At 38.4% G+C, this 24,184-nt stretch overlaps 1 protein-coding gene across 2 annotated transcripts in view; it reads right to left on the bottom strand.

The window, feature by feature from the left end:
- SMPX (small muscle protein X-linked) overlaps positions 1-17,541 on the bottom strand; it is a 39,639-nt gene extending 22,098 nt beyond the window's left edge. The window contains exons 1-4 of one of the 2 annotated variants that reach the window (XM_027900410.1): positions 17,422-17,541; positions 13,805-13,864; positions 8,728-8,817; positions 4,952-5,105 (exon numbers count right to left, since the gene is read on the bottom strand). In XM_027900410.1, the coding sequence (XP_027756211.1) occupies positions 4,965-5,105; positions 8,728-8,817; positions 13,805-13,843 (270 nt within the window). In that variant the 5' untranslated portion in view covers positions 13,844-13,864; positions 17,422-17,541 and the 3' untranslated portion in view covers positions 4,952-4,964. Of the gene's footprint in view, positions 1-4,951; positions 5,106-8,727; positions 8,818-13,804; positions 13,865-15,066; positions 15,155-17,421 lie in introns of those variants that run through there. The other variant, XM_027900411.1, reaches the window with a different exon arrangement.
- Positions 17,542-24,184: the final 6,643 nt, after the last annotated feature.

Below are 24,184 nucleotides of genomic sequence, written 5' to 3' on the forward strand. Positions count from 1 at the left end.
CAGAGCAATGACACTGGGAAAGGTAAATGGCTCTGTTAACTGAGATGTGGCTTCAGAGCAGTATATAGCATGAAACTGTAATTAGAATCCTCAGTACTTAGGGGACAAAGCTATAACGTGCAATTTTAACCTAGGGTTATTGACAAATGTTTTTTGTAAGTAATTAACAGCACCATCAAGGAACACCTTCTGTGTATGGATATAAGGGCTTTATTCCCTAAGGGACTTCTTCTCAAGTGACACCAATTTCAGAGGCTGCTCTACTGTCAAGTTTCCTCATTTTGTTCTAGGAAGGATTCCCAGTATGTTATAGAGGAGGCAATGCTGCAAGAAATGCAAAGGGTAAGCTGCCCTGGGAAGCCTTTGCTAGATGTATAGTCTTCAGCTCTCAAAATACAACTCCCTTGCATCTGTGACCTGACAACAGAACTACTTCTGCAATCAAACCACCCTTCCTTATAGTTCCGGGTAAAGACAAAAGTTTATCTACAAGTACCAGCTGCATGTGAGAAATTATCTCATCAGTGTTGTGATGGGGATCCTGACAATCCCTTTCTCAAAACACAATTAAAACACAGTAGTGGGAATACTGCCCGTATGTCCAGGACAGACTGTTTTGTAACTTCGAGGCAGTAAATTTGCCTTTTGAGGAGGTCCTCCAGTAAGTACAAAAATCTCACTCTGGAGGAAAAGATCAGACTACTTTAGCTGAAGGTTTAGGTCCTCTGAAACCAAAGTCTAGCACTCCTGAAGGACTCTGTGGCCCTTCAGGGTACACAGTAAAAAGTCTTATTACACAGTCCCCCACACCTCAGGAAACAAAACGTGAAGGGTTACAGAACGAAGAATGAATATGAGTTGCAGAAGTAACTGGGTGAATTTATATATATTCTCATATGAAAAACCAGTTTGTGCTCAGGCCCATTTTCAGGTACAATCACCATACCAGTTATCACATGAGATATCACAATAATCAGTAATAAATCTCAGCCATGGCAGGCTCCATTTGTCACAAATTAAATGCTTCCTACCATTACTTATTCAATAGGACATATATTTTTAGCACGTGATATTTTGTTACTATTTTATTTTGCATATACTTCACCCCTGTGCATGTAGAAATGAGCAGGTGTGAAGGGAGCAGCAAAAAAAAAAAAAAAAGTAGTTGGAGAAAAGGGAAATGAATCACAAGTCAGGTTGTATATTAAAACTAGCTCCATCTAACACATCAGCTACAGGTCTGTGGAGGAAAAAAATCTTTATGACAAAGCAGAGTATGCTAATTAGTTAATTATAGATGACAGACCAGCACCAGGAGATGACTACAGGAATATCTTAACTGAGGAGCACTCGATGACCTTCAGTGGATCCAGCTTCATGACATCTCACTAATTATATCCCTCCCACAAACTGTTAGACTCACAACTAGGATCTTAGTAAGTCTATTCATGTTTCCTAATTTGGTGAAGAGCAAAACCAGAGATATTTAACAGGAGTTACTCTAAAGTGCAAATCATTTAGGAATGGGTTTGTAAATAATGAACCAACCTACTGCTTTGCAGGTTTCTCATTTTTGCTGCTGGTTTTGCACTCTGTTAAACTGAGCAAGAATGCATGGATCAAAATTTAAAAAAAAAATAATCCTCTTGACTTGTAATTTACTGAAACTATCCCATGATATATGACAATACTAGGAGGTAAAGTTGGAAATAACTGATATCATTGTAAAAACTTTGGCATTTCTGAATGTTAATGTATACTTTTAATATTTTTTATGGTATCATATTATAGGATAACAGAATAATGGAAATGATCCAGAGTATTTGTTCTTACCATTTCAATTATGTACTTCCTACAGAGTACCACAAGAAATATAAAAATAATATCAAGGGGAAATCCATCAATAGTGAATATCAGAGAAGATTGTAGTACTCATGTGAGAGAGACCTCATTTCCAAACTGTGAAAACCAAAGAATACCCTCATTGATCAGTATACACTCTGTACAGACATATTCTACTGTTTACTATTTAGACAGCATCACATTCAAAGCATAATCTGTAACCCTTTCTTAGAGATGGTGCAAAGCATTAGGCAGATGTGAGTGTGGATTTCTTGCAAATAAAGGTAACCTTCACTGGATTGACATGGTCAGTCATAAAACAACCCACTGACTACGTCACATTTTATGCAAGTCTGCAGGTCATGACTAAACACCCGAACTGATGAATGTTCTCTTATAGGGGGCAATCCTTAGATTTAGTATCATTCAAGGCTGCTAGATGTGGCCCATGATTGATTTATATCTCAGTTTTATATAGAACTCATGCACCTGCTTAGTTCTGCACAGCACCCAAACCCAAACTTCCAGGCTCCAGTGAGTACTGTGTCTGCAACTCCTCTAGAAACTGTTTTCACATATGATCTGTGACTGCACTACCCAAGATCTAGAAATCTGTATCACTGTCAGAACCTGATAAACAGTACATCAAAAGAAGGACAGATACAGAAATTACTTCATAATAACCTCACTGCTTTCAAGATACCCTTTACTTTGCTGACCTTTCTGGAGAAATCTTCTCCTTAGAGTGAACTTCTGTGCATGCTCCAAAAGTTTGTCAGATTCTCAGTAAGCTAATTACTAAAAAACTGTTTTAAGTGTTGAAAATAGCAATCATCTGAGAATAAACATGGGGTTAAATTTATGCCCAAATATCTGTTATGGAAAAAACCTCTTTAAAGTCTCACACTAAAAATTCATATTTCTCTGGGCAGTGCTTCAGTGTAGTGATTACAATGTTATATTTTACAAAATATTAATTTTTCCTTTCCCAAGTTTTCTGAAGAGAAAGACTCCATTGTTTCTTTAAAATAACAGGAACATTATGACACAGCAAGGTAAAAGCAAGAAACAGCTAAGCACTCTTGTTTCCAAATGGCGTATTTATGCTGTACATAAAATATAAGTTAATGATGCACTGTGCATTCAAGCAATTCACTGAGACTATATGCCATTTATTTTAAGATTCCTGATCCTTAGCACTTCTGCCTTCCCAGAACCCTTTTGCACCGCTTTCTGTTTTTCTCTGTTCTTATTTATGTTTCTGTGCAGCAAATTACAGATGATGTTCTTCTACTCAGCTTAGCTCCTCTGCCCCTCTTCACAACAGAAAGGATTTTTCAGTCAATATGCAAAACTGGCAATTCAGGTGACTACTATCTGATGCAACTCTCTTTTTCTTATTGTAGCCAGGGTGGGGTTTTTTTAGTATTGAAACTTTTCTGTACGTCTGAGTATTCATTGTATTCAAGGAAAATCAGAGGATAATTTCATGGACAGAAATTATTAATTTCCATCAGGCTCAGAATGTAGAACAGAGGCTTATGGGCCTTGTTTGAAATCAAATGGAAATTATTCTGAAATCAGTGTTGAAGTGCTGAATATTTCCTTTTAAATAAAATAATCACAGAATCATAGAACGGTTTGAGTCGGACAAGACCTCCGAAGATCATCTAGTCCAACCCTCCTGCAATGAGCAGGGTTGTCTTCCACTAGACCAAGTTGCTCAGAGCCTTGTCCAGCCTGACCTTTAATGTTTCCAGGGATGGTGCATCTGCCACCTCTCCAGTCAACCTGGTCCAGTGTTCCACCACCCTTATTGTAAAAAACTTCCTTACATCTAGTCTGAATCTAATCTTAAGTTTAAAATCATTACCCCGTGTCCTAACATAACAGGACCTATTAAAAACTCTGTCCCTATCCTTTTTAAAAGCCCACTTTCATACTGAAAGGCCACAGTGAGGTCTCCCCTGAGCCTTCTCTTCTCCAGGCCAAAAACCCCCAACTCTCTCATCCTGTTTTCATTGGAGAGATACTCATCCCTCTGATTGACTTCGCAGCCCTCCTCTGGACTCAGTTCAACAAGTCTGTCCCCTTCCTATGTCAGAGGCCCCAGAGCTGCATGCAGCACTCTGGGTGGAGTACTGACCCACGTACGGGACCTTGCACTTGACCTTTTTGAACTTTATGAGGTGTCATGGGCCCACTTCTTGAGCTTGACCAAGCCCCCCTCCATGCCATCCTATCCTTCAGGTGTGTCAACTGCACTGCTCTGCTTGGTGTCATTTGCAAATTTGCTGAGGGTGCACTTTATCCCACTGTCTGTGCCCATTGATGAAGATATTAAAGGATCCTGGTCCCAATACTTAGCACCTGAGAGAGGCTGCTCATCACTGATCTTCCTCCAGACACTGAGTAAAATAAGTATGAGCTGTGGTTCTAGTTGTAGATCAGTGGCTCAATCCCTAGGTGTCTGGTGCTGTCTGCAGTGCCTGAGGGTCGTTACCTAGTGTTCATCTGCTACTTCAGAGGAGCACAGATCTCCCCAAGGTCCAACTTCATATTTCCAAGCCTGATACACCTATATAGCAACTACTCAGGCACCACAAATAGTGGTCTGTTTGTGTGATCAAATACATGGAGCCATTAGCATATCAATTTTGAATAATATAAATAAATGAATATCAAATAACTAATATTACAAAGGAGCTTAAAAATGCTGACCTACTTGTCCATCACTGCAATAAATTTATTTGCATTGTAAAAGATCTATTGGTAGTTGGACTGTACAAATACAAGTCATATATTTTGCAAAACTGGAACTTGTGCTTGTGAAGCAAGATGTTATTTTTAAGCTGTCTTCAATATTCCTAATATGCTGAATAAACTATTTGTTAGGTTAGTCCATGAGGGCCATATATCACTGTATATAGTCTTCAACATGATCTATGTTTGAAATAACAGAGAATAACAGATTATGGCTTCTTATATTTTGTCTTTGAAATACAAGGTGTGACTCCAGGTCCCCTGAAGTAATTGGAAAGCCACCTTTTTACATAAGAGGATCAGCCTGTTTCTCCTAGAGCCAGGCACAGAACCGTCTTTTACTCACCTGCTTGTTCCAGCTACTGTTCAGCTTTGGGGACATATCTCAGCTCACTCTTTATGTTCTGAATCTCTGACAAGTTGACAGCAGGACCTGGAAGTTTCTTAGCTCCTGGGAGATGTTTCTTGCCTGTCTCCTCCTCTGTCGAAGCAGGAACACTCTGCACAAAAGGACACCAGTGAATTCACTGCTGCAGTAGCAATCTCTTGAGCATGAGCATAGGTCAGTTGTTTGAGAAACAGGAAAGGATATTTTTATACTAAAGGCAATCTCAGTGGAAAATGGAGAGGAGAAGGGGTGGGAATGGGGAGGAAGAGATAAGTTATTTAGTTGGTTGTTGTCTAAAATCATTCTAAAAAGAACAGAAGGTGCTCAGTGTAGAGGAACATGGATTTTTTGGTAGATGGTTAAGAATTTACAGTGTCAGACTATTAGTGGAAAATAACTGAGTGGAGCATTAAAGGCAATTCCAAACCCTTCACATTTTAGAGGGTAAAAAACCCAGAAAAAACATTTTTATTATCTAATTTCTTTGTGAGTTTCATTGTGTCCAGACAGTTGGAAAGGAAAACCATCATGCACTTCTGCAGCTCTGTAAAAGAGCTAAGATAGTAGGTTACGGACATCAAAAGCTCCATGCAAGCTCAGCATGAGTTGAAGTTTAATTTTTCTTAACCTCAGTTGCAAGACCAGGGGGGCTTTTGTCATTTTGTGTTTGAATTAGGGTAGTGCCTCATGGCTATTTTGCTGACAACTGTAAAACTAAAGGTTAAATAACAGCACTTTCAAAATAGTGAGCAACTCAGCTAATTTCCTGATGAACCACAGTATTTTAGCCCTCAGTACTTCCTCAGCTGTACTATTGCTTCTAGGTGAGTAAAGCATGTATTTTAGACAATTTCTATTCTAGACAGAAAAAAGTTTTGAAGTAGTAGCTTTCCAGTAGGAAGTTAAGGTTTTTACAGCCTGTTGCATATTTTATAAAACTGGCATAAGGGAAGAATCATGTAGACTTAAAAATTAATTTATTTTTCTGCAAATGATTTCATGACGAAATTTTTTTTTTTCATTTTTGATTACTCTATGAATGTCCTATTGAGATTGGCTTTTTGGAGTTAAATCACTATTTAGACTTATTAGCTACTCTTTTTGAAAATGTATATTGACTGTGAGCAGTCAATTCTTAGTATTTAATTTAATTTTTAAAATTCCAAAGTTATCTGTCATATGCTATTGGCCTCTTTTTTTCTATTGACTAATAGACTACAGGCTAATTAGGAAGAAGACTTTTTGCAATGTCAAAGAGCAAATAAACCAGGTATTCTAGAAAACTGACATTTTCTTCCTATCTGATCTTCAAGAACTTTCTTAACATCACTATATATAGAAGAAAACTGAAGCAACATTGCTTGGCTTGGAAATCTTGTATTATCTTGTCTCACATTTTAGACAATACACTATTAGATAATACTAAGTAATAACATTATGGTTGTTTCTCGTTCATTTCAAATCCCAGCCAGTAATTCAGCCCCAGCTAGGACATGTACTGTCTGATATCTAGCTTAATGATCTAACATCCTGAAACAGTAGGAAAGTACAGCAGGAGAATGAGGAAATTGATACAGAACCTGTTTGGAAGGATACAGAAAATTGTAGAAGTAGTCAAAGGTGCCAAGAACTTGGATTGTTTCCTTTCCCAGTTTTCTTGCACAACTAGCTAATCTGAATAATCACAGCATACTACCATTCCCTCAACCCTTAGTTCTTATTACAAATGGCAGATACTCTGTTAAAAATACCATTTCAAGTCATGTGCAACACCCTTCCTCCTGTAGAAGAAATGGCGCAAGCTTTGACCATGTTTTGGAGACTTTGCTCTCCGTCAGCTTTCTCCTCTAACCTCAGGTGCGAGCTACCTGTGACTGCACCCTCCCTGTAATCACCCACTCCATGTGCAATGCAGAGCTGAAATTAGAATTTGGCCTCCAGTTTGATGAAAGGAATTCTGAAGAGTGACTCAACATACACAAGAGTTAAGGAGTACAAGCATGGAAATGCTCTGACTGAAGAAGGCATTTTCTGAAATTTCCACCCTCCATTTCTTTCCATGTTAAACATGCCCACTCCATCGACCTTCAAAATACACATTCCCATCTGACTCCACCATCCCTTTGAGAAAGATCCATATTCCCCTCATCTCCTTTGCCAAGCCTTTAAAAATAGTGAAAAATACAATGCACTGTTAGCAAAAGTCTTATTTGTCTAAAACTGCTTTGAAAAATCAGGAGCTGTATCACAAAACTTAAAGAGATGAGAAAACTGGAAAGACAAGTCCACTAGTAGCATTTTTATTCTATTCCCATTACAAGATCTGTTTCTGTAGTCTTTACTACCATTGGTTTGGTTGAATATTGCCCATAAAACCTATGCCAAGAACTTTCATTCCATAATTTCTGTCTTATATATAGTATTCATGTACTTGAGAAGCAAAGCAACATTCAATTACCCAACCAAATCTAATTATCAGCACCAGTTATTTATTTTATTTCCCAAACACCACCAGAATTCACCCATGGTATATCAGTTTCTGCTTAATAACATGCACTCCTTCACCGGCTTAATTACTTCAGAGAGAATATGCTTTCATTTCTTTCCAGTGGAGAAAGCCACAACACATGTTCAAGGTCATTTTGTATGTTTATTTCTTTTAAATCTTCCTAAGAGCTAAGTCAGCTTGGGTTTGATTACTTCAGGAAAGTTCTCTGTAAACAGAGGACTACTTATATCAAAACACAGAGAAATCCAGAAAAAAACCTAATCTGTCTGTTTGAGACAAAAAAGGAAGAATTAGCTCTTACACGACTAAACTTGACCATTTGAAGTGCCTGCTCCAAGCTGACGATTGGTTCAAAACTAATCTGGCTGCTTCTTGACTGGGGCTGAATCATCAGCAGTGCCACAGCACACCTGGGGAGCAGTGGCTTTTGCCTCCCCCCATTACCTTTTTTTCCACTATTGGTTTTAGTTCTCATTTATAATAAAAGCTAATGGTAAATAAGATGCTTTAATAGCATCCAGAAATATGATATCTGTGTTTAATCATGACCTTTGTGATCAATGTTAGTTAATGTATAAATTGGATTTTATATTCAAAACTCAGTGTTAAATACTCCCTGTAAAATATAAGCATGAAAACACAGAATTCAGCCTAAAATGGAGTATTTTCACCACTAGGCAGATAAATGGGTTCTCAATTTCTGTTTTAACTTGCAAGTGTCTTCACATTCAATTCTTCCTTGTTGATAAACATTTCAAAGAGTGTCACGTTTGAGAACTTAGTAATAGCTAAGTTGTAACAATCAATCACACTACGGGGCAGCAGGTAGTAGCATATCCTTCTAAAGCCTTGCTATAACTTTTCCTGCTGTATCCCATCAACTCCCATCCAGACAAATACCTCTAGTGAAATCCTGGCTCTCTTTCCTGACAGCAGATGTCATCCTGCTGTTGAAACACAACCACACACCTTTGAAACAGTTTAAAACCCTATAGGTGCCTTGGCACCAAAAGCAGAACTATTCTATATGAAGTGTTTAGCAAGTGGCCATTTATTTCCATGAATGATCAGTCCATGTTCAGCTGTGGTACCTAAAATTGGTATGCAGAGCTACAAGACTGATTAAAAGGCTTTCTTTCATTTTATGGTAGGGATTCTCCTGGGGAAAAAAAAAAAAACAAGCAAAAAAAAAAAAAAAAAAAGTCAAAAAACCTTTTTTACATACTTCATCCACTTCTTCAGGTGTAAGTTCTTTTCTTTTATGAGGGTGGCCTGCACCAGGTCGAAATGCACCCATTGGGATGTTAATATTAGCCTGTGAAAAGGAAATAGAGATACATACAATGGTGACTGATAAATAAATATACAGCTGGTAAATGGCAAAACTCAAAAGGATTGGGACAAGTGTATAGACATTTTTGTGGTTTCTGAGCTCTTATGTCCTCAATGTATGCATCATCACACCACTCCTGTGGGAAAGAGAAGTGCTTTCATCTCCATTTTAAAGGCAAAAAATGAAAAAACAAAGCTACCTAGAAAGCTTTTGAAATTCTGCATTTTAGACTAATGTTTCCTGACTTCATTGGACTTCAAATGAGTACTAGACACCAAAGTGTCTTTAGGCACATGGGTCTGCTTCGACTTGGTCAAGGACAAAAAGAAAGTGAGTGCCAAAAGCAGCATTTAAGTGCATATCACCCCAATCCTATAGTACCACCCAAATCACTGGACCATTCTCCCTTCCCCAGAGACATCAGTTTTCACCACAATTAATCACAGGTAGTTGGGAAGGAAAGCCTGCCATGAGTCAGCTTATGCTCTGAGTCTTTAAAATGTGATTTTACCAACAAAATTTACCGACAGTGCTACAAGCTGCAAATGGTTGAACCAGCTCCAACACCGGGCAGACCGCTAGTCCCTGGCTTTAGCAAACTCCTTCCAGCATGATGCCCACACAACTGCACGAACCTGATCTTTTATCTGGGGCAGAAAGCCAGTAGCCATAATATAATTGGTGCTGAAAACAGATACCTTAAAAGTAAAGATTATTGAGAAAAGAATGGCACAAAACACTGCTTAGAAAAGAACAGCTGAAATGTATCCATTTCCCGGTGTGACCCAGTCGGGATTATTTTAAAAGTCAAATGGCATGATCAACTACATGCACAAGTTATACCTACTCTTATCTCGTGATCTCAGAAGGGAAGATGCTCCTAGGAAATGTCATCAAAATATCACAACTCCCACTGGTAAAGCCAGGGGTGAATCGGTAATGTTACAGAGCGGAAATGGAAAACCTTCTAAGAGTGAGCCGTGTTCTTGTAGTTCACCATCTGACTGATTTGCACTAAATGAAGATAAATAATCCCATCCTTCTGCCCAAACTATGGTCCTGCAGATTTTAGCCCCAGTTGGTCAACCCCAGGAAAGCAGCCCACTCTTTCCAGTAACAACAACTGTTCTGGCAGTTGTAACCAAATACCAAGCAAACTAAGAATCCATTTGCCAAGAAATAAGCACCTTTCCCTCTATTCTACTTACCTGTTTCCCATTACCTAATTTATGCAAGGTGATGCTATCATTTGAGTGGGGCTGCCAAATCTGCAGGGTCATGTAGTTTTATAGACAACTGGGTATTTGTTTCATAAAGCTTTTTCAGTGAGCATTAGTTTAGATATTGTGAAACCTTTCACCTGCACTTTGTAAGTTCCCATGAGACAGGGAATTTTCATCCTCACAGTTCTTAACCTATTATTTCATTTACAGGCGGGAAAAAAAAAGCTTTGCTATTTTTAATTTCAAGCATCTCCTCTGCCAAGCTCTGGTACCTCCAGGCAGATTCTTTTTTTGGAATGTGAAACTTCTCTGCACTTTACAGCTCGCATGGTCATACAAGTTTGCAGAGTTGAAACTTTAAGAGCTATGTCTCCTTTTGGTGCTCATCCTTAACTTGGACATTCCTTACCCCTAGAGTCAATCAAAGCAGGAGCCAGACTCCCACAGCACACCACAGCCCTTGCATTTCCTACTGTGATTGACAGACCAACTGTGACTAAAAATGGTTCAGGAAACAAAAATGAACTCCTAAATCCCAGGCTGCTAATTAAATTAAATAAGCCAGTCTTTGGTCTGCTTCAGCACTTTCACAGTAATCTGTGTCACACAAAAGCAGTTTGTACTATTTTATCTGCAATAAGGGCGCTCAAATCAGAGTTTGGGCAAGATGTATGCAGTCATGACATATTAACTTGGTAAAATGAGCATCCTTTAAGACATAATCAAACGCTGTCTGCATCTGATAACACATACTATAAATTAAAATGTTTCTAGTATGAAATGAAAGCATGACTTATGTACAAGCCCTTCCTGACCAGAGGTACCAAGGTCCTGAGCTGTAAATTTCCCTGTTAATGCAATGCTGGTCCTGTCCCACAGCTGTGTAATGGGTGGGTCAAATTCTGTACACCAGTGTAGCTCTGCAAGGACTGTGCTCTGCTGCAATCAGCACATGTTTTCAGTTTTGTTTTTAAAATACATTTCAAGGCTTTTGTCACCTGTCACCTGGGATGGAGATACGAACCTCAGGAATCTCTTTGCCTGCTTCTCATCCAGCAAAATGCTAAACAGGAAATTTTCTGTTCCAAACCCCTGAAATCCTCAATTAGAATTGCTTTAGACAGACTTTCTAGGTGTGATTCTTATTTTTAACCATACTAATTAGGAAAACTATTGGTTTTGCCTCTTCCTTTGTTTTTGGAAAGTGCCTACCATATTTTGGATGTCACTGCAGTTTTCATAATGAGTAGGTATGTGTACTTACATCCTCTAGGGAGGTCTTTCTGAACAGGCCAAAGGAAAAATATCTGTAAGCATGACATACAACATATATTGCTCCTTCGAATTAACTGAACTGATATTTGGAGATTTTTTTGTGTGTTCTTCTTTCTGTTTAAGACAGACAGATTATGATACAACTCATGCAGCCACTCATCAGTTGAGGATTGTTTTGGATAAGTTCTTCACAGCACCACAGCCATTCCTAGCTGTCCAGATGGATGACTAAATAAGCTGGAAAGACACTTCAGTATAAATACTTTTAATTAAAAAATAAGAAAGAAAGATAAGAACTGCAGAGAAAATTGAATGGAATTCTGGGGAAAAAAAAAAAAAAAAAACACAAAACCACTTGCTGTGGTCTGATTTGGCCTCTGCCTCTCTGGGCAGTCTCTTGCCCACATTCTCCACCAAAAATGTCGTGGGTTTGCTCTGGGCTAATTTTCTCTCACCCCCCATTCAGATCTCTTGTCTGCATAAACCTTCTCTCAACTTATAGTAATTGTGTGGGGGTGAGAGAAAATTGGCCCAGAGCAAACCCACAACACCACCAGAAAAAACAGGAACCCCCTCAGCCTTACCTCTGGGGAAAGCAAAGAGTGGTAATTGAAGATAGAATAATTTTCAGCCAGAGCTGTATACAGCCTTTTACACACTGAGAGGGCGAACCAGCAATACATGTTATCAGGAATTAATAGTACTTGGATCCATTATTGCCCCAAACTTGGGAACAGTTGCTACCTTTAACTCTCACACATCTGTATTTAGTGACTTTTGGCAAGTGATGATTTTTGTGTACATCTCGCACAGTGAGACAGAAGCCAGCATCATGAAATACTTCAGTTAGTAAGGTGCCACTACATTTCCATCACTGCAGCATGATGTATATTCTCCAGAGCATGTCAGTCCTATTATAACAGAACACGATAGCAAAGGATCATAATATATGAATCACAATGTATAAAAGTAATGTGACATTTTGAGTCATGGCTCTTAGAGTGCTCAAAATGTAAAAGGCATTGATTCAAGTGCAAGTCTTCCTACTGGAGCCACCTTTGACACAATGTTTAATAGATATATTTTAAAGTTGGTGCTGTAGTTTTCCTCATGATTTAAATTTCCTCTGCCAAAATTAAAGTTTCTTAAAATATGAAACTTAGTATTTATACTTAACGCACTTTTTAAATTAACAAGCTAGAAGCATTGTTTCCAAGTCATCATAAAAATAAAAGGCAGTCTACCACTACTTCTTTAAGAAAAAAAGCAAACCAAATTCAATCCTTAAAAATGTTTGTATGTGCCTATGGACTTGAAGCGTAAAATGTAAACACTTGTAAGCTAAAAAATATCTGCATTTTTTCATTAATCATACAAACATTTCTATAGTCAGGGTAAAAGAGGGAGGAAAATTTGAACTGAGTGAAATCAAAATTCTGACGAAATGGCAAAATTCTGCTAACTTCAGCTGAATTAGAGTACAGTAATTTGCATGCCTGTTTCAGTAGAGCTGCTGATGATAAAGAGAATCTGCGTTTTTACAGTATCTTACAACTTCAGCATGCAGCTTAGCCACTGGATAATTAATCTTGATACTCCAATCCATTGAATTAATATTATCTCAAGGCAAAAAAAGACAGATCAGACTTTAGAAATTCCATTTTATGCTTCTTATGTAAGGGAACCTGAACTCCTAAAATTTCATTGGAAATGCATTTTACAAAATACATGAAAATTCTGTAAGATTCTTCAGTTCAGGAAATATTTTGGCCTTGTGATAAGAATCATTGACAGCTTGAGCTAAATACATTTTTCATGATGCTACTTTGTGATGATGGGATAGTTCTCCAGCTGTTTCTTTTACAAGTATGGAACAACCAACTCCATCCTTATAAGCATTTACCATTTTAGGAGGCATGTGGTAGACAAGAATCTTTTAAATTAAAAGATAAGCTTTTCTCTCATTTTACTCTAGTTTTTAAATAAAATGCTTCTCAAACAAATATTGGAAGTTGTGGGATTTTTTTCCTAAAGGAATGCAGACCTGAAAACCTGCACAGCACCTCTGCCATCTTTTTAGCCTATAATTCTTCCAGCATTGTATTAACTTTGTGGAAAATCTAACAGCTGCAAGAATTATTTTTGCTTATAATGCTGATCAATTACGCACATGTATCACCTGTGTTTTGCTTAGCTGACCCCCAACAGGCAAAGCCTAACACTGGAAAGACTGTGCAAACAAGTGATCAACAAACCTACCTGATTCAGGTTTTTATGAGCTCAGATCAAAAGATGCTCTTCAGGTCACACTTTTCCACTGGTTTCATACCTACTAAGTTTTTCACCTTAACTGAATAATCCCCTGTTAGCAGACCTATGGTGCTTTGTCTGAGTAAAAATGCAGTTTGCCAAGCAATGGAGGTTGAGATTTATTATTTTATTATATTAGAAACATAAATACTGTCTCTTACCTGAATGGCTTTGACATGTGACGCTGGCTGTTTTGACATTTTTAAGACAGAGGCTTATCCCTGCAAGCAAAATGGGAAAGTGTTACAGGCTCTGACATTCTGATAGCTAAGGGAGATAAGCTAGAACTTAACCCATGCCGCCTCTTGACAGGCATCCATTTCATCTGCCCAGCTCCTGTTTCCATCTCAGTTTCCAAGTTGCTTAGTTATTCCTTCTGAATATCAGAAAGAGACAGAACACCCGAGCTTCTCCAATTAATCTTTCATAGCCACAAATGAAGCTATCTCTTTCACATTAAAAACAATAATGAGTAGAGATAAGGACTCTCTCAAACCTTAACAGCGTTGTAAAATGAGTAAGAATTACGGGAAGCATTTGAGGATAAACAATGTATGATCATCTCTGTCACAGTATGTATGTGGGAATTACTAAAAGTTTCAGTTTAAGTCTTCTTTCAAATAAGGCATAAATTGTTAGAAAACATTTTTAAATGCAGACATAACCATTTCCGGACTCTCAAATCCTTTAATGCCTGTAGACTGAAAATTATCAAGATGGTCAAATTGAGAAGTTTTCTTTGACAACTGCTAGTGCACAAAGAAGCCTCTCTTCAAAGTTTTAGATCCTACAGATTCACAAATTTTCTTTAGCAAAAAGATAAAAAATAACATATTTTTCAATACAGTTTTACGCAGGTGGAGAAATATGGGCTGCTACAATATCACTACACAATAACAAAAGGAAATACACTGAAGTAAAAAGCAATAACTTTTATCAGCAAATTATTTGAAACATTATCTCATCCTTTTATTCTTTCACTGAGAACTAAGATTTTAACTAGACTAGACCATCATCAAAGTCTGGTTATTTAAGCATTATAATAGTAAGTAAGATAGTAATACTAAAAGCTAAAAAATTAATTCATCAGAAAACTCATTTGATCAGAAGCAAATTACATCATATTTTTCATACTATATTTAACCTGAGATAGGAAGGAAGTAATGAGAATAGTGATAAATGACGTAGAAGAGATAGTAGAAATATACTGAGAAATTAAAAGTGTCAAAGACTTGGCTACTCCAAAGAGTATAAATGTCATGTGAGGTAGTAGCAAAAAAAAAGTATACATAGGTTGGCTTCAACTTGAAATATCAACCTTATATTGTATCTCTGGGGCTGCATGGAAGACTTGCTCTTGCATGTTCTCACATCAGCTTTAAATCTGTGTATGATGCGGAACAGAATTAAATATAAAAATGACCTGCCATTAGAGGTCTCCCTCTGGTCACACTCTCAGGTGCAAAGAGTGCCATCCAAGCCAACACAGTGTTCAGTCAGAGGGTGTCATCTTTGGCTTTGGGTTGAAATTGCCTCCACTGAAATAATAAATCAGACAAAATCCTACTGTGCAAAATAAAACCAGCATTGTTTATATTTTAGTCACTCTTCCAGTGAGTTTTAGATTGTGGTTTTGCATACTCAATCTTAAAATCAGAGGCAGTTTTAAAAACTTCAGAATTCACTTTATGGATGCAATCTTGGCCACTACAGTTCATGACAAAATTCAAGCAGACTTCAAAAATGCAAAAGAATTTACTACACTCTCTCTCCTTCCTTTTTAAAAATCTTTACTATGCATAGAAATAACTGTTCTGTTAACCAATTACTGTATTCCAAAACACACACTGAACAATTCCCCAGTTTATGAAGAAGATAGGACTCATAATCCAGAACGCTTAATTAATTTTTCTTATCATCCTCCCTCTTTCTAATCAAAATGGCAAATGGAAACAAAAGCACAGGAAAATGACATAAAACATATTTTAAACCAAAGTGGATCTACTTCCTAACCACTCTCACAGAGGAATTCAAGCTAAGATATATTTCTTCATCTTGAATGCTTGTGCATTGCGAAAAACATTGATACACAGCTCTTGGGCCATCTAGAGATCAACAGGAAGGATTTACACTGAATCTCAGCTTTAAAACAAGCACAGTGTCAGTGCTCCTCAGCGAGGTGCTCCGGGTTCACAAGCAGTCAGTGTTCAAAATTACTGCAATCAGACACCAGTTCCTAAAGAGGGATGCATGATACAATTGTGTAGGACTGCTTTTGGAGGAGGTGATTTTCCTACCAGATCCTGCTGTCCTCATTACCGCCAGAGAAATCAGGACAACAGCAAACTACTGAGTAAAAATAGATCAACTTCTCTGGCTCTTTCCCTTTCTCTGCCTTCCCTGAGTTTCCTTACAGAGTGATACTGACCATCGATCACAGGAGAATAAACCTTAGGTTTTTTAACAGATGCAGCTGTTACAGAAGTGATTATTTAATTTTTATAAATTCCTTTGTTCTTTTGCCACGCATCTCAGAGGGAGAGCCAAGAGTGCTGCACTGATTGTATTAAGTTATTCCTGGCATTCCGATCAGCTCTTCAAACTTGAAAAAAAATCCCACTTCACCCTCATTTCCACATATAAGCAGGATTACATGGGTTTCACATGAGGCAGAGAAGTGCAGACACACGCAGCCTGTATTCCCCGGTGCCTTTTTGGCCTCCCCACACCTTACCTTTTACCTTTTATGGGCTGCATGCTGAGCCAAACTTAGAAAGCAATGGCAACGTTAGTTCAGTCTGGAGCTGGTTTATGCTAGACTTCCCTTGCAAATTCCCTTGCTTCACAATGAAATTACTCGAGTAGAACTACTTGTGAAATACAGGACTACTACAGTGAAATAAATGAGTGTTTTGAAGCGAAACTTTGTAAAACAAAGGACCTATCTTCTGTCTCTCTGCTAAAAATAATTTCTGACAGGGCTGGAGCAAGATAATAAGCTGACTTGTTCAATTTGCTTTAAATACGATGAGATATCATAATGCCATCTTTTGTAACCCACACAAGAGATGTACAGTAGCATACAGACAGCAGAAAGAGCCCTCCCCCTGCCCCAGCTGGAAGCTGTCCTCTCCCCTCACCACACGCACGGCATCGAGTACTATGGGTATTTTGGACACAGAAGTGCAGTGTTTTATCTTATTAAAAGGCTTTGATGGGAACTACACTACTGTGAGACTCAGTGAGTACAATGAAAGAAGAGAAATCCCCACTTTGCAGCTTTCAGCCTGTTACACAAAAACTTACTACATGCTCTAAGCAAATGTGGTCACATTTTCTGTTACACATCCATAATAATCTCTGCTATAGTTACCTGTTAAGCTTACAGTGAAAGAAACTATTCCTACCATCCAAACTCCCACGTAATATTTCACTAACAAACACAGAGAAAACAATAACCATCTACCTGTGTAGCACAGTGTTCAATCTAATACACAGTTAAACTTCTTATGAGTCACTAAGTATTTAAGCGACTTTCTATTTTAAATCTTTAAAAGTCCCCACAGACTGAGAAGCAATAGCAATCTGCTCTGAATATGCTGATATGCTGCACGAGACATTAAAATAAGCAGAAACACACAACTATTGTAGTCAACTCAAAGCAGTTATAAAAGAGTTTTCATAAGGGTCTTCCAAGTTTTTAATTGACCCCTGCAATATTAACTTACTTATTTACTTATATAAGAAAAGTTCCAAACCGTCAAGTGAGTATGCACACCTCCTTTTGATGCTGAAAGAGGTATCTTCTTCTACCAGCTGAGGTATTGACTGTGACCCTTTTAATGTGTCTGAAATAGCTCCGATGCTTTCAGCCTGGACGGCACTGAGAGCTGCTCCAGGCTGGAGTGGGACTCAGCAGAGAAGCAAAGTGTAAAAGGGAATTCCTGTCATAGCTTCCAGTTGTTCTTCCTAAATATAGAGTTTGATTCACCCTGTAACTTGGTCCCCTGTGACACTTGACCATGGTAAAACCAGGGCTCAACTGTCAAGCAGGAGGTGTTGAAGTAACACACCTTTGGGTCCTTTTCCTGCCCTCCCTCTCCCTGTCATTCTGGGCTTTTCCCGAGTGCCCAGCATACAGTGGGAGTAGGTAACGCATAACTCCTCCCATGGCATTTGGGGCAGTGTGTGCCTCCCTGCTGCCACATCAGGGAAGGAAATAATTATGGGGACATAATTATGAAGAACTCAACTCAGAGGAACTGTCTAGGGGAGGTGAACGACACACGAGCGTGACTGTATTGCTGCCGCCTTGGGAACAAACTCACACAGCGGCTGCCCTGGGGTCTCGGCACAGCCTTCCTCCGTGCAGGACAGCCATGGAAGGCAGGAAGGCTTCATGGAAGGAGTGTGTGAGGCCACGGTGGCCAGCTGCTGAGCCTTTGGGCATGGGGGTGAAGAAAAGGTAAAGCAAGTGTGTGTGTTTGTGTGTGTGTGTGTGTGTGTGTGTGTGTGTGTGTGTGTGCGTGCGAGGCTACAGCTCATAAGGGAGGTGAAACATTATCTCAGTCATGCTCATGTGGCTGAAGTACTGTCTTCAGTGAAGGCTACTGATGGAGATCTGTCACAGCAAGCGGTGCGTGGGGCATATCCTTATGTTTCCACTTCCAGAAGTGCAGACTCCAGTTCATTGTGTCTTCACAAGAGTGAACTTCCCTCTCCATCACTCCTCCAATGTACCTGGGTGGCAAGAGCAGCGTAATTATGGGCAATACTGTATTGGCCACTTGCTGCTACTCCTTGCCATTTCTAGGAGATGATCCACAACTTTCAAAATTAGTGCCACAGACATTTATCATAGAATCACAGAATCATAGAATGATTTGTGTTGGAAGGGACCAACAACCTGGCCATGGACAGGGAACCTTCCACTATACCAGGTTAGTCAGAGCCCCATCTGGCCTGGTCTCGAACACCTCCAGGGATAGGTAGTCCACAGGCTCTCTTCTCCAGTGCCTTGCCACCCTCACAGCAAGAATTTCTGCCTAATATCTAATCTTTCAGTTTAAAGCCATTCTCCCTGTCCCATTACTACATGCCCTTGTGAAAAGTCCCCCTCCAGCTTTCTTGTAGCCCCCTTTAGGTGGAAAGATGTTATGTCTCTGGAGACTTCTCTCCTCCAGGCTGAGCAACCCCAACTTTCGCAGTTGTCTTCACTGGAGATGTGATCCAGCCCTGGATCAACTTAGTGGCTCTCCTCTAGACTCGTTCCAACAGGTCCACATCTGTCTTGTGCTGGGGACCCCAGAGTTAAACTCGGTTCTCTAGGTAGGGTCTCACAAGACTGGAGTAGAGAGAGAGAATCACCCCCGCCTCGATCTACTAGTCACAACTCTTTTGATGCAGCCCAGGATGCAGTTTCCTTCTGGGCTGCAAATGCACATTGCCACATCATATTGAGCATTTTGTTCACAAGCACCCCCAAGTCCTTCTCCTCTGTTCTGCTCTCAATTTATTTTCTACCCAGCCTGTACTTGTGCTTGGGGTTGTCCTGAACCAGACATTCGACCTTGTTGAACTTCAGTAGGTTTGTACAGGCTTATCTTTTGGGCCTGTCAAGGTCCCTCTGGATGGCTAGTACTCATAACAACTAGTGGTTGGGATAGTGATTTCAGAGAGGATCTCCCTTGACTTTAACTCATTTGACCAAAGAGTCTTTTAATTTCAAGTATCTCAAAGAGGAATTTGACCAATCAGACTGCTCCATTAAGTCTTTAACTCACTCTCTGATGCCTTCTTTTCCAAAAATATTGTCATTATATTGTCACCAATAAAGCTGATGAATTGTAATATGGTCTTGTACACAAATTTATTTCGATTTATATTACAACAATTATATTACAAACTACCTCTGGAATACACAGTTCTTTCTTCCACATGCCATTAATTTAGCAAAGGTAGACCACTGTTTAGATTTGAAAATAATTTTGCAAATATGCCTGAGAAATACCAGCTCAACACTGTTTGCTTCAATAAAGTTTCATAGCGGTGACAAGTAATTTAACAAATGGTCTTAGTGACGTGTACACAGGAAGAGAATCTACCTCTGTCACATATCTAACACACATAAACTATCACACCTGAACTGTATTAAATTGTGGGGAGAAAAGGAGAGAACTCAATTTTTATCAATAATAATAGAAAATGTAGATCTGAGTAGATTTTGAAGGGGAAAAAAGCCACTCAGCATTATTTTGCAGCATATCATTACCTTTGAATAACCTCTGGGATGCACAGCCCCATGACTTGCAGATTCATCTGCTAATACATGCAGCAGATGCTTTAGTAAGTAAATAGTGAGGCATATGTGCATTTCAGAGGATGGATTCATCTGGCAAGTTAGAGTCATATACACTGATACACACAGCATAGAATTATTATGTCCTGTGTACAGAAATCCAAAAGACATAGTAACAATATATTTATTTGGATTATGATATTCCAATATAGTTAAAAACAGACTTCTGTTTCATTCCTAGAAGCTTATCTAATTAACACACTTCCTGGAACAGCTTATTGGTTTTGAAAGTGAAGTTGATGGTTAACAGAAATGTGTACGTATATTACATCTCGACAGAGATATTTCACTGCATAATGTCAGAATTGTTTTTCTAAAGCTGTCACTACCTAATATGCTTACTTAAATGTTTTGCTCTTGGAGAAGCCTCATGAGTGCAGAAAAAACTTCCCTGAGGATCCCAAAAGAAAAATATTTATTATAGTCCAAAAATGTTTTTGTGTCATGCAAACAACTGAAAATGCAAGTTAACATAGGAGCAGTCACAACCTTAGCTCACTTGAAATCAGACTTCTTTGAAGTAAAAAGTGAAAAATACATTTCTGGAGTTTTGCTTTAAATTACCAAGTAGTAGCAACATATTATAGCAATGCAAAATTCTACTTCCCTGTCCTAATTTTAGCTCTGTAAATTACAGTTAAGAATAATGGGTCCACAATATTAAGTATTTGATTAATTTCTTCCTATATCTATCTTCATTTGTATTTTTAATGAAGAATATGAAAACTTAATTTGCAGGGCAAGTAGTATAAGTATTCTCTTCATTCCACACACCTAAATTATTCACTAAGATTTAAAAACAAGAAACCTGCTATCAGACAGATGTATCAGAGGACTAACACAGAGAACTCTGAAAAAACTAATAAACCCACCATCCATTTTCTGACTCACTCAGGTTTTATTTGTACTTTTGGCTCTTTTCCCTTAGTAAAGATTAATCTACTCCATGTAACAATGACTTGGCACATAGGCTTGATGAAAGGCAGAGACTTTTAGCAATGGTACCCAGTCACATGAGGTTAGACAGAACTACAGAAATTTAAAATGCAGTGCAGCTACCAATTTTACCAGGCATCATATTCCATTCTTATTCTTGCTTTAAACTGAAAATAATTTTGAATCATAGATTGTAGAAAGAATATCAAACCTCAGCAATTTTGTCAAAGAAAAATTGTTTGAGGAAGTATCATTTAGTGTTCGTTTCTCCCCATTTTGCCCAATCTTTATTTCTTAATATCAAGAAAAAAACAAGGATTTTCTCTTGAGTTTCTGTTTGTACAGTTATGCCAACAGCAGTGACATCAAGCTATTTAAATAATGAATGACATAAAATAGCAAGCAAAAATGTTTGCTGTTATCTAGTGGACAGGAAATAAACAAACATATCTGAATTAGCTGTTTTGTTTCTGTGACATTTCTGGACTGCTAAATATTAATTCAACTCCTGCATTCTCCCTTTCCTTTCCATGGAAAAGCATGATGATTATTATCACAGTGTTCCATAGAGAAATAATTAGCCTTGTATCAAGGAGATGGTCTCATTAGAGGCTGCCAGTGACCTTGTTCTAAATTTCAGAGTTACAGCATCATTAATAGTGTTGTTAGCATCATATAAGATTTTGCATTAAGTTCTGAAAACTGCATTATGAATCTAATCCATGCAAATGCTTGAACATCGTAGATTTGACCACTATTACCCAAAAGCCATATTCTCTGTTGCTTTCTATTGTGTAAAATTCTTAGTTACCAAAATGTTTTGGGTAACTGAAATGTGATGATGCCATACAAGCAACAAGTTTGTTTCTTTTTTTCCTAATAAATTTTAACCAGTATACCTGGCAGAGCTGATCCTATAAGAAAGAGCAAGGGTAGATTTAGAAGAGAATGTGAAATTTAAATGGCATGCTGATTTCTGTAAACATTCTGTCTGCTATAATGATTCAGCATTATTTGGAAAAGATACAAAGAACCTGACATTGTACCATCTGATATCGTTCTTAACAAACATGTTTGACAAAATAGGAACTGATTAAATCATTGGTGAAATTTTGAGCAGAAAGACTACTCACTGTTTTCACAAATCAGGATAGTTCAAATAAGCATCTACTATCTTCTCCAATCTCATCACACTCTTATTCTGATGATGGCCATCCCTATCAATCGATCACATCAGCTGTGCACTACTAGCTCTTGACTTCAGATTAAGACCTTACCTGATATGCCACGAGGAATTTTGCTGTTATACCAATCTGACCCAAAGATGCACAAGAACTAGGTACAGACATACCAGAGGACTTGGGGACTTAGCACCATGGAAATTACTTTATTTCTCTCTTGTAATAAAGCACGAAACAAAACTGCAGTTGTGTAGGTAATCAGCTCACATGCAGCTATGGTCCTGCTGTGAGCACAATCCTCTGATCTGTAACTAAGAGAACAATGACTAAAATCAGATGATTCCTCATTTAAATAGCATATTAACAGGAAAGAAAGACGTGGTTGAGACATGAAACATCTGTAGTAGAGAGATGCATCCAGAACAAGGAAGATGAGACAATGGAGGAAGCAAAATTTCAAGGACTTTATAAAGAAATGAATGCCTTAAGATAAAAAATGACCAAACTCAAAGACAGCTGCACCAATCTGCTGAATCATGTGAGATTGATCAGTTGCTATCTTTGGTTTGTACCTGCTGTACAGAAAATAAAAGATGAGGATTGTTAAACCATTGGTGCAGAGATTTTTAAAGTTTGAATCAATATCAGGACACTTATCTTAGTTTCCATGAGTCATAAGGGAAAAAATAGGGCAATTAAGAATGAATTTTTTTCCATGGTGAAGATGTGAATAAATATACTAGTCATATTTATCTATCCAGTAGTCAAACATGATCCACATCAAACATTATTTTTATTGAATCAAATCTGCTACAGGAACATTTTTCAATCATCTGTGGTCTCCTGCCATACAAATATTGTAGATGCTCAGAGAGAAATTGCCAAAAGAATTCAGTGTTGGCACAGAAAGACCAGTAAAATCCTTCAGCTGTTCCATCGAGAAATGATGTTTTCTGATACAGTATCAAATATCAAGGATCAAAAAGTGTATAAACAGTTTATCTTCGGAAATTATACGAAGGTAGTTTTTAAAATCTTCACATCTTACTTTACACCCATATGAATTAGAGTTGTGGACAGGCAATATCTTCTATACAGGAATAATAATAATACACCTGGAAAAAGAAACTGTATTAAGCTGTTTCACTCTGTCTCCTCTGGCTGTGCAACACAGTCCCTTTGAAGCACAGTTCAGTTCTTGAGATCTGGAGTTAAAAGTGTTGCTTGAAAATCATCTGTCTTGGAAATGACTGTTAAGAACCGCAGGCTGTGTTGTGTTTCCTGTGCCCACCAACTATCAGTGAGGTGCTGGCCATTATCTGACAAGTATAAAGATAAAGTGACTATTTATTTTTATTAGAAAGGAAATGTTCTTAGCTCAGGCTCCTAACATAAAGTGATCCATGTAAGGCAGAACTGCTGTTTTGTCATGGATAGTTCACAGCTGCACTGGCTGACAAGGGGCAAAGGGGATTTGTAGTACTGGGACACCAGTCAAAATTAGTTTGTCCACTGCATGGAGGGGCTATGTAATCATGAAACTGCTGTCCCTTGTCCTTGAGGCAGAACAAAACCAGTGCTAGTTTAACTGACTGCTATGCTGCATGATGAAGCAGTTCAGGAGCAAATCAAGAGCTTCTTCAGCCATCTGTACAGTCCAGGCAGTTAAAGTGATATCCTCTTCAGCTTACCCTGTGCAAGACATTTCAATTGCTCAGAACAGCCAAATAACAGATATGCATAGGCAATCCAGGTTGGAAGGGGCCCTGAGCAACTTGGTCTAGTGAAAGGTGTCCCTGCCCATGGGGGCAGGAACCAGATGATATATAAGGTTCTTTCCAACCTAAACCATTCTATGATTCTGTGAATGGAAATTTGGACTTTAACAGCCGTTAAATAATGAGCTACGGACTATTTTGTCTCCTCCAAACTGTTACCCCACTTTGACTTACTCAGTTTGAGTGCACTTCACCCCACTTTGACTTACTCAGCTTAAGTGCACTTCTTTCTTCAGGGTTCAAGGCTGCCTTACAAGTTTTGGGATTCAAACTTGACAGGTCTGATGC

Source organism: Empidonax traillii, unplaced genomic scaffold, assembly GCF_003031625.1.
Source record: "Empidonax traillii isolate 1590-97213 ecotype Southwest subspecies unplaced genomic scaffold, ASM303162v1 scaffold723:size436081, whole genome shotgun sequence".
In the NCBI taxonomy this organism is placed as follows: Eukaryota; Metazoa; Chordata; class Aves; order Passeriformes; family Tyrannidae; genus Empidonax; species Empidonax traillii.